Source organism: Bactrocera latifrons, unplaced genomic scaffold (genome assembly GCF_001853355.1).
Source record: "Bactrocera latifrons isolate USDA-ARS-PBARC rearing strain unplaced genomic scaffold, ASM185335v1 scaffold_43, whole genome shotgun sequence".
Classification (NCBI taxonomy): domain Eukaryota; kingdom Metazoa; phylum Arthropoda; class Insecta; order Diptera; family Tephritidae; genus Bactrocera; species Bactrocera latifrons.
Genome location: NW_017537079.1, coordinates 1,808,456 through 1,820,225, shown reverse-complemented (window position 1 = coordinate 1,820,225; position 11,770 = coordinate 1,808,456). Strand labels below are relative to the sequence as shown.

Genomic DNA, 11,770 nt, shown 5'->3' with positions numbered 1-11,770 from the left:
TTAAAACAAATGTAAATAATAATATTTTTTCTAATATTTTATTTAATATTAAAGTTATGTCCAAATAGCTTTATATCACATTAATATAAAATATTTATAAATTCGATAAATTATCGGCGTTCAGATTGTTATTCACAATAGTTCAGACCTGCATTTGAATTAAGTTGACCTTCTACAAACGTAAAAGTTGTTTTAGAAAAAACTGTTTAGAAATGTATATATATATTTTTTTTTTATTTGTATCATACTTTTTCTCTTATATACCTTATGTATAGAAAATATAAATTACCTCAAGCAACTCTGTCTGGTTAGGGTGTGAGAATTTTCTTCACGTAAAACTCATTAATTAGTCTTCTTCTTCATTCACATATTTGACTACTTTGTGGATTGCTCTGTCAGCGGTACAATTGTGAGTTGTCAGTTTCGTTTTTTCTCTGATGTGTGCGAGTGCTTATTGCGGCGAATTTGCTACATATTTTTTAGATTTGTGAATTTTATGTTTCAACAACCAAGAAGTGAAATAAATCATTGTGTAGTGTCTTCCGGTGATTGACTAAAATTTTTCAAGAAAAAATAAAAACACAACACATATATATGTTTATATATATTTGTATTGGTCGTTTATCAGCAACGTACGTACATATAGGGGCGTGTGATCAGCCAACCTGCCTTCGTTTTTGTTAAGTGCTTATGTGTGAGTGTTCAGCTTGAACTTTTGTGTTAAATGAAAAGCCGTAATTTTAATGCAATGCACTAATTGCAAATATGTGTTGGAATATTTTGTAAAATTTAATTGAGAAGCCAATGTTTTGTGTTCTGTTAAAGTATTAAAATATTGTTCTAATACAAAGACGGCAATTTGCAATTGCAATTGGAATGCAAAGTTAATGGGGAGGGGAACAGGAAAACCGACAATAAGTTGAATAGGAAAAGAAAAAATGGAAGGAAAAAGAGTGGAGCAAACATTGGCAGTAACTAACGAATAAATACTTCTTCAGTTCAAGGGTTGCCAACTTAAAACCTCTAGAATAGTTAAAATCGATTGTTAATTTAATATTACTCTGTAACTAAATATTTGTTTATTTATACTAATTGTTACGAAAATTATTGGGGCTAATTGTTTGCTTTTCTTACTGCTATCTAAATATTTATTGCCCTTTCGGCAACTTCACATAAACAATTACAAAGTTATATTTGTGTTCTTGTACTTATTTTAAAGGTTATATATTTTTACACATTGCAATTAAAAAAATCGCGAATTATCATTCCTCTTTTGTTAATTTCTTTAACTTAAATTTTAATGGGAAATTTGTGAAATTTGTAGACGTCACCTATGCTTTTCTAATTGGCTTACCGTACCAAAAAGACCAACAAACTAACAACGTTGCTAATTCGATTGCCTTTGCTATGTGCATTAAGAATTAGCAGCTTAATATACATATGTATGCATTTGTTAAAGAAAGTTTAGAAGTAATTCAAAACTAGCAACGCATCACGACTACAGCGAAATAGAAAACAGGCACCATATTCTTGATTCTGCACCTTATAAATTCCGCTTACGCCGGTGAAAAAATAATCAATGAGGTAAGTTTTTTTACAACAGCAAAATAAATTTTTAAAGCAATATTCAAAAATGTGTTAGAATCCATTATGTTATTAATTTTACAACATACATAAGTGTTTTTTGAAATTGAACTCTCGTTTCATGCTTAATATCAGCTTTTATTTATTTAACCTAGATAAGCGAACAAAGACGTTAATTTTAAAACTTTGTGCGGCATTCTCTTCACTAGTTAATTCTATTGAATTTCAAATGCTTCAGGCAGTTAACGTCATTGCTAACTGGTTATAAGTTCTTTTTTTGTTTACTGCAAAACCTGATGAAAAAATAAAATTTAAGTTTGTGTATTCTTCAAGCATTCAAACTATTTGCCATCTTTGTGAATATGTACTTTATAATTATGTATTGTGATTTTTCTCTTACAAATATTTGCATATGCATATGTGATTTTGCAATAAAAGGCCTTTTTTACGAATTTATATGGGGAACCTTTCACAGCATACATGTATCAAAAAACATTAATATATAGTATGAACTTTACTTATACTTCCAGTTATTACTGCTTATTAATTACTGCCATGCTCAATTTAAATACCAATGCAAAGACATACAATACAACTAACATTTATGATAAAATTATTTATAATTAGTTATACATGTACATACATATAGCCTTGTGTATTTGTTTGTGGTTTCCTTTTAGTTTTTAACACACTACCCTGCGCTTATAAAGCATATGATGATTCATTTTAACAACTAGTGTACACAAATGTTTATAGAATAACTTTTAAATTCGCACATTGAAGCCGAACTGTTAGTTAGATATTCCTATACATACTTACTGTATATACGCTATAGAAATGTGTGCACATAAGTGGTTTTGTTATTTCTGCTATGTATCAGCTTTATTTATCACTCCATGTGGAACCGCATTGTGCAAAATAAGTATTTTGTTGTTTCCCTGTTGTCATAATAAAGATAACGTGATAACTACCAAAATTTCTGTTGACTTTCATTTAATTTTTAAATACCATAGTATAATATATATTATATCTGAGAGTAATCGAGAATTCTTCTGAGAGATAAGGCGGTCGAAAGTTATCATTGTTTTACCTTCTACATATTTTATGGTGATAAGGTATTTAATTTGAAGGAAGTCACTCTAATACTTATTGAAAAATCACAAACACAATAAAACAAATTATTAAATTTAAGTTATGGCGTTAAAAAGTTGTTCATAAAAGGACTAGATTTTGATTGTTTGGTTTGAATGGTGGTTATAACCCTGCCAACCATGAGCGGGTAAAAAACCAGTGAAACAGTAGGTAGTAAAGTGGGTAAGATCATTATAATTTAAGTTTGATGTATATAGCTTATAAAAAATAAATTTTTTCTAAAATACGCCAAATATTTATGTTTTTATTTATGATTAAAGTTATAACTCTGTATATTTTTTTTTTTCGTTCGTAATTTATTGGACAAGTACTGTACTTTATAGGGTCTCCAAAATTTTCTTCTAGGTATTATATACCTTGTTCACGGTATAAAGAGCTTCTTCACCTTTCATATAAGTTTATTTCCACCACCGATAATTTCTTAAATGTAAACTGATTTTTATTCAAAGGCCAACAACAAATACTTTCATGCTAATCAGAAGCACCGTAGGTATATTTATATAATCATATTTATATATGTACATATGTATGTACATATTAGTGTATATAGCATACCTATGTATGAAGATAATTGCCGTTAAGTATTACTACGCTTGCACAATTACTTTTAATTACAATTTCATTCGTGCCACTGAATTTTTCAATAAACTTTCCCCGCGATCGCTGGAATTTCTATGAAAATACTAAATAAAGCAGACATGAGTACATTAAACTTTTCAGCCGATTCAGAAATAAATATACCATATACACATGCAAACATACATATGTATATACATTTGTTTGTATGTCAGTCAAGTTGCTAGGCATATTTTTGTAATTGGCATTATAAGAATCAATTAAAGACAATAAGTGTGATAAATATACCCATACATATGCACAGCGAAAATGTAAGGAAAAACCGCATAATTATGGCATTTACAAATATTGTATAAATCATCAAAAATGAAATTGAAAGTTCAATCGCGATCGCCAAACACTCGTAAAAAAGCGCAAAGAAAAAACTATTAAGCATCAGTTCGAATGTGGATAAATGACCGCATGCCAAAAATACATCGTAGCATACGTAATTTCAAATTGAATTAAAAATAAACAATCGAATGCATTAAAATGGTTTGCCAGACTCAACAGCACAACCGCCCACCAATCGAAGTCAGCGTCGCCACCAGCCTTTCTCGTTAGGGTAGGGCCACACGTAGATTTGGCAATCTGCCGGCAAATACGTAAACACTAGTGGAACGCGCATCACTTCGGTTAGCCAACTACGGCTATGACGTTGAGTAAGAGTCGTGTAAAAGACCAATCGAAAAAACACGAAGTTAGATTATTGTGCATCATTGGAAATTTTTATTTTGCAAAAGTTTCCGACTAATTTCATAGAAGAGCAAATTTCAAATGTCAAAACTGTCGCAATTTTTGGGGCACAGAAGCGAAGATATAAATTTTCTGCATCTTTCTTTCCACTGTCTTTCATTCAATTCAGCTCGGAAATTTTAGGTAGAAATATGTTTTTCTCACCTCTTTGCACATTTTGTAGCTGACCGCATGCAATTTCGCCAGTTTAAGAAGAGTCATTTTTATTTAAAGCCATTTGTGCTGCAGCCTTTGAGTGCTAAATCTTCGAAAATAACGTACGTTGGTGTGGCTTCGCCGTAGGCAATGAGTCTTTTCCAAAATACGTTAAACATTTACTTTCTTTGTCCAGTCTTTTGTTTTGTTGTTCAATTTGGTTACTCACTGTGGTCCCAAAATGGTTGGGTCACCATATTGTCTCCACACCTTTTCGATCATCGGCAGCACTTTAGAATACATGTTTATTTCCGTATCGAATAATCTATAATCTCCCATGATTTATTTTATGTTTTCTTCCATGAATGGTTCGACTTTTAATATGAATAACGAAACCTCCTCTTGCGCTGGCCGTGACTATAATCTGTAGTTAACTTTAGCTCGCAGCAAAACGCTTGAGTAGTTATCATTTTTCAATGTTCCTGGTTTCAACTCTAAATTGGTGACCTAAAAGAGGAAGTATTTTATAAAAAGTTGTGAAATTATTATGTGGTCAAGTTTTCAGTTTACACATTTTTTACTACGTTTTCGAAAATGCCAAGTTCAACCAATCCGGGAATGTGAACTCTTCCTCGCGGCTTTGTTTATTATTTGTCATTTCAATGCTGCTTTTAAATGGAAAATGTTCTATCTTCTGTGTGTCGTGTACTTGCGGACACTTTGACTGTTGAATTGGAACAAGGCGCACTTTTATATCTGTACTTCGCTTCAAGTACTTTAAATTTTACTGTTGGTTATATACTAAATGTACTATATATTCTACAATATCTTATCGCCTTATCGCATTTATAAGAGTTGTGCCATATTTGCATTTTGATATTCTATTGATCATTTGTGGGAATAGACTAGATCGGAGACATATCTCTTATACAACTGATTATTCAGAATTTTTATTTTCCAGTTTCTGGTTTTTTTAATAATCTCTACTTCGCCTTAAAGATTGCTGGCTCGAATCCTGTTTTAGACCCTGACCTTTTGAGACGGAATGGTGCAGAATGACCCCTAGCATATTTCCCGCATATGCGAGTTTTTTTTTTTTTTGGTTCTCGGTAAATCAACCCGCTCTAGTGTGCATACATACACATGTATATCATTTGAGTGTTGATAAGCTTGATAGTCAGTTTAGGCTATCTTATCATTTAAGAACAACGGATATAAATATAAGAATCTTGAAAATAAAATAAATCGTTTTTATTGTAGCATTTGGAGAGATAAGGTTTATAAATTGTATTCACTTCAGCTGGTGTAATTACGTAGGTGCTATTTATTTTAATATCCTGAACAGGGCATATTAAGTTTGCCACGATGTTTGTTACAACAAAAAGGAAACATCGGAGACTCTAAAAAGCGTATATATAAATGATCAGCTTGATGAACGAGAGCAAGTGTTTTTATTTAGTACCAAGAGAGTAGTGAACGTGTTGACGACTAACCACCATCAAAATCAACTGATAATCAACACGTCAATAAAATAGGGGAACTGGTGCTTGAGAATTGACAGTCAGAGGTGCTACTGGTATCGTTAGAATATCGGAAGGATCAGTGAAAATGAAAGAAATGAAAGCCCGATTGGTTCCAAAGTCCCTAAAAATTTTTCGAAAAACAGCGTCGTGTTAACGTCTGTGAAACAATGCTTCCAACTACCGGGATGTCATGAAGCGTTTTGCTACTAGTGATGCGCCTTGGATCTACGCGTACGACCCCGAAACAGACGATCAATCGGCCAAAGTCGAAAAAGCCTCGTCAAAGCAGCCCAAAAATCAAGATTATTTTGACAGAGAGGATATAGATTTTGAAGAATAAGTTGAAGTGCAGCTGAATTTGACGTTTTTTCTTGTTCAATAAAAATTTTTGTCAACGCTTGATAATATGCCCTTGACTTGGACCTATGACCCATGGACCTTGGACCTGTAAATTTAGAGAGTATAAAATGTTAGGTTACACCCATAGTTAGCCCTTCTTTATTAGTTAACATTTTTTTATATCAGCGTACCGTTACTTTATTTTCATATTAAAAATGTTCCTACAGGGACATTCAGTTGTTAAGTCATCCTCCGCATAATGACACAAACCCAAAGCAATGTAATGTGCCTACAGCAACAACAATATACTTTAAATAGTATTAATGCGATCATCATTATCAGCGCATTGCTTAACTGATTCAGATCACAGACGGTTCGGCAGATGGGCTGTTAAACGGTTGAGTGTGTGTGTATGTGGCGGGTTCACTGGCACATGTTGACTTATACGTTTTTGTTGGTTTGTAGGCGGTGGCGTGTCGGTTTGACCGCCTACACTAAATGTATATGGTTGTATGCATTCAAATAAATTGTGTTTAAACTAATATCAATGCAAATAGTATAAACATACATAAATATATACAGGAATGCATTTTATGAACGAGTATTTGAAAATTGTTGTAGCTACATACATATGTATCCCTAGCAAATATTAATTTTTTTCTTGCTCTTTGTCCATTGCGCATACGCCACACTGTTCTAATTTGTAATTCGCGTGCCTTAAATGTGTGTTTAAGAATTTGCATTTTTATGGTTTTGTTTGTTTTCATGTTACTTTTTGCTTTGTTTTTGGATAGCGCTGTTATGGTAATGTAATTTATTTGCCCTTTTGGCAGTTATCTTTATTGTTATATGTATGTATGTACAATAAATTTTGTATATAAGACCCCTTTTGGCTTTGTTGTTTCTTGGTTTAATGCTTTTTTGGTTTTGTGCTACTACTGAACACTAAAAAAATCTTACTTCATACATAAAGGTGTATTTATACACTCTAAATTACAAATCGATATCTCAAATAGTTTTTGAGTTTCAGTCTTCTACAGAGGCACGCTCAGCTCAATCAGTTTTGAAAACGTTTTTCTCAAAACTACATACATATGTACATATAGATTTGCTTGAGTGATTACTCGAAGTAATCAGAATTTGGCGCCAATTCGAGATACCAAGTACGGCTGAGTCCTACTCCACTGATGTCTTCAACGGAGTGGAAGCTTTCCTCTTCATCTGCTTCCCTCTTTACTTTCAGAGCTGGAGCATTTTCATCCATTCGGACGATGTGACATAGCGAGAGTAGCCACTGTCTTTTAATACAACTCCGTTGCCAATATCCAACCAAAAGATCATAAATCTTCCGCAGAACCGTTCTCTCGAAAACTCGTAACGTTGACATCAGATGTTGTCATCGTTTATGTCTCTGGTTTGTTTATAGAGTTTGTTCGTCGATAGACGACTTAAGTTCTCATTGCCTACTCAATCCGAAGTAGCACCTGTTGGCAAGAGTTATTCTGCGTTGGATTTCGAGTCTGACATTGTTGTTAGTGATAATACTGGTTCCAAGATAGACGAAATTATCTACGACTTCGAAGTTATGACTATCAACAGTAATGTGGGAGCTAAGTCGCGTGTGTGACGACAGTTTGTTTGATGACAGGAGATATTTCGTATTGCAGTCGCTTACTACCAAACCCATTCGTTTCGCTTCCTTATCTAGACTGGAGAAAGCAGAACTAACGGCGTGGGTGCTGAGGCTAATGATATCAATATAATCGACGTATGCCAGCAGCTATACTGTCTTATAGAAGATTCTACTTGCTCGATTAAGCTCTGCAGCTCGAATAATAGCAGGAACAGTGAAAAACGTAGAATCGTGGGTCGTGTCAGCTGATACGACCTATCTTATGGGCGCGCAATGTAAGTCCCCAGTGAAAAACGCTACTCCCTTCTCTCTTTGACGTCGGATGACGCGAGAATCTACAGCATTTTGGTTTTTGCCGTCGAAACGTGTCAGCTGATTGCTCTCTTACAACCCAGGGTTGCCAATATCTATATACTGTAGTATTAATCAACTTTTATAATTCAATCTGTTCAATATATTTGAGTTTTTCTTAAAATAACTCAAAATTGGAGTCGAATGCTATTATTTATAAATATATAAACTATTTTTAATAGTTTGTTTTCAGTTTTGATATTTTATATTATAAAAAATTGTAATTGAAAACATAGATGTGTACAAAACTATATATGCGTATTGAGCAATGGTAACATTGTRCAAAYGAAAACAAACAAAGWTGGCTGAWTTCTGCGTTTTTGCCACGTTTTTCACTGGGCACACATTTTGCCGATGAGGAAGGAAAAAGGAGGAAGGCAGTAGCGTTTTTGACTGTTCCTGCTATAATTTTTTCCAGCAGTAGATTGAAGAGCTCGCACGTCAGGGAGTCGCCTTGTTTGCTATCGAACGGCTCGGAGAGGATTTTCCCGATTCTGACGGAGCTTTTCGTATTACTCAACGTCAGTTTACACAGCCGTTGCCGTTTTGCGGGAATACCAAATTCAGACATCGTCGCATAAAGCCAGCTGCTTTTCGTGCTGTCAAAAGCAGCTTTGAAACCGACAAAGAGGTGGTGCGTGTCTATTCTCTTTTCACGGGTATTTATCAAGATTTGGCGCATGGTATCTGGTCAGTTGTTGATTTTCCAGATCTAAATCCACACTAATAAAGTCCAATCAGTTTGGTGAAGATGGGCTTTAATCTTAGAAAGCTTGGAAAGTTAAAATAATAATAAAAAAAAAAATGAAAAAAAATGCAGTATATACATAGGTGCATTTTAATCTTTAATTTATGTGTATTTATATTTTGTATTTTTTTGGGTCACCCTAATGCCTATCCATATTATTATTTTGATTTGGTCAGACAATGCACATCACTTGACATTTTTCAGATACATACATACATACATATGCATATGCTATGTACCGCATACATATAAACATATATGTGTGTAGTTACATATGTCTGTCAAGCGTATAGTAAGCTCATCAACCGACTTCGGCTTGAACGCCCTCGCCGCTTTAATGATATTGAGCTCAGATTTCAAATGTCAGCAGTGTGGGTACGATGTGCTCGGTTATCTTGTTGTTGGTATTGTTGCTAACTTTGCAGCAATATGGTTTATTGTTAGCAAAAAACGTTATTTGTACCGTTATATTCGCAATGGCTACGTGTCACTATAACCATGTTGTGCGAAAAAGTTTCGTTTATCTCAAAAAAAGAAAACTACAACGATTCGCCAATATCATGTTTTTCCTGCTAGTTGTCAACTTTCATTGACGTCTCGCTGCAGCGGACGTCATTCGCTCAGTCAGCGAATAAAAAAATATACAATGAAATATGAATATGCAGTGTCAATGTTTCTAAAGCTGCAGCTGTTCGTCGCATCACCGCCTTGATGATTGTCGTGTAGATGTGTGATGATGACGCTACAACAAAACGTTGATAGCGAAACATAGTGAGCTTTGAAGGCGAAGGAGTGCTAATATAAAATTTTATTTATTTCGTTAGGTTAACGTTTTGTATATACAAATACATATGTATATATACATATATGTACATACATATATATATATACATATGTGTATAAATATATGTATCCTGTTTTATTTATTTTTCGTTTTGTTGAAGCTCAACAAAGTTGCTAAGGAGAGTATTATAGTTTTGTTCACATAACGGTTGTTTGTAAGTCCTAAAACTGAAAGAGTCAGATATAGTGTTATATATACCAAAGTGATCAGGATGACGAGTAATGATCCGGATGTCTGTCTGTCCGTCAGTCCGTGCAAGCTGTAACTTGAGTAAAAACTGAGATATCATGATGAAACTTGGTACACGTATTTCTTGGCTCCATAAGAAGGTTAAGTTCGAAGATGGGCAAAATCGGCCCACTGCCACGCCCACAAAATGGCGGAAACCGAAAACCTATAAAGTGTCATAACTAAGCCATAAATAAAGATATTAAAGTGAAATTTGGCACAAAGGCTTGAATTAGGGAGGATCATATTTGGACGTAATTTTTTTGGAAAAGTGGGCGTGGTCCCGCCCTCTACTAAGTTTTTTGTACATACCTCGGAAACTACTATAGCTATGTCAACCAAATTCTATAGTTTCCTTCAGGCATTTCCATATACAGTTCAAAAATGGAAGAAATCGGATAAAACCACCTCCACCTCCCATACAAAGGATATGTTGAAAATCACTAAAAGTGCGTTAACCGACTAACAAAAAACGTCAGAAATACGAAATATGGGTGATATCGGTTCACAACCACGCCCTCTTCCAATATAACGCTATTTTGAATTCCATCTGATGCCTTCTCTGTATAATATAATAAGTATATACGTTAGGAACCAATGATGATAGCGAAATAAAACTTTACACAAATACGGTATTTGAGCTGAGGTATCCCTTGTGGAAAAATTGTCGTGATCGGCCTGTAACTTTTCCTGATATCGAACACGAAGAACTCAGTGAATAACTTAACCTAACCTAATTTTTCACCGAAAATATCTGTAAATCTCTCAGATATTTTCATGTAATTCAGAGGGCATCATTTTTATACTCTCGCAATAAAGTTGCTAATAACAGTATATATCGTCAGAGTGATCAGGGTGACGAGTAGAGTTGACGTCCGGATGTCTGCCTATCCGTCCGTGCAAGCTGTAACTTGAGTAAAAATTGAGATATGTTGAAGAAACTTGTCATGCGAGAGTATAAAATGTTCTGTGACACCCGAACTTAGCTCTTCCTTACTTGTGTTTTCTAGTTTGTATAGTTTGAATTTCTCAATGCTTTGCGATTTTAATGTTATCTCTTTTGTTAACACCTTTTACTGGTACCTGAATTGTGCTCACTCTAAATTAGCAAATTAATTTCTTTTGCTTTGTTTTACATTTCGTAAATAAGGTCATATTGTCGAAAGTAAAACGTGCTGTTAACCGTGTGGGAAGTAGAAAGTTAAAAACTCATATAAATGTTCCATTATCAAATTGTATTTATGTTGTTGTAGCTCTATATTTTGAAGATTTTTATGGAAAAATTTTAAATGAGAAATTCTCTATTTTCGATGAAGAATAAAATCTCTATATGTACATACATACATATGAAACACCGTTAATTTTTGAGATATCGTTCTGAAACTTTGCGCATGTCCTTTTTTTCCCAAGAAACTGCTCATTTGTCGGAACCATCGATATCGGACCACTATGGGATATAGTTGTCATACAAACTGACCGATCAAAATGAAGTTCTTGTATGGAAAACATTTTTATTTGACGGGATATCTTCAGGAAATTCGGCATGTATTTTGGCCAAGGCAATGCTTTACTTACAGAATATATTGCTTAGATCGGACTATTATAGCATATATGTAGCTGCTATACAAACTGATCTATTAAAATCAAGTTCTTGTATGTAAAACTTTTTCATTTAATGAGGTATCTTCACGAATTTTTATATAGATAATTCTCCAGAATATAGCTGCCATACAAACTGATCGAACAAAACCAAGTTATTGTATGGATAACTTTTTTATTTGACAATATATCTTCATGAAATTTTACATAGATTATTGTTTTAGACAATGACACAACCTCCGAACATATTAACCAGATCGGAG

The 11,770-nt window shown here is 33.8% G+C and overlaps 1 protein-coding gene across 5 annotated transcripts in view; it reads left to right on the top strand.

Moving 5' to 3' along the window:
* Window positions 1-399: 399 nt before the first annotated feature.
* LOC108972826 (serine/threonine-protein kinase GL21140) overlaps window positions 400-11,770 on the top strand; it is a 64,386-nt gene continuing 53,015 nt past the window's right edge. For 2 of the 5 annotated variants that reach the window (XM_018939653.1, XM_018939654.1), the window contains exons 1-2: window positions 401-694; window positions 1,325-1,584. Coding sequence is in view for 1 of the 5 variants with exons in the window: in XM_018939654.1 (XP_018795199.1) it covers window positions 1,580-1,584 (5 nt within the window). In the remaining 4 variants the exon portion in view is untranslated. Of the gene's footprint in view, window positions 695-1,324; window positions 1,585-11,770 lie in introns of all 5 variants that reach the window. The other 3 variants (XM_018939657.1, XM_018939652.1, XM_018939651.1) reach the window with 3 other exon arrangements.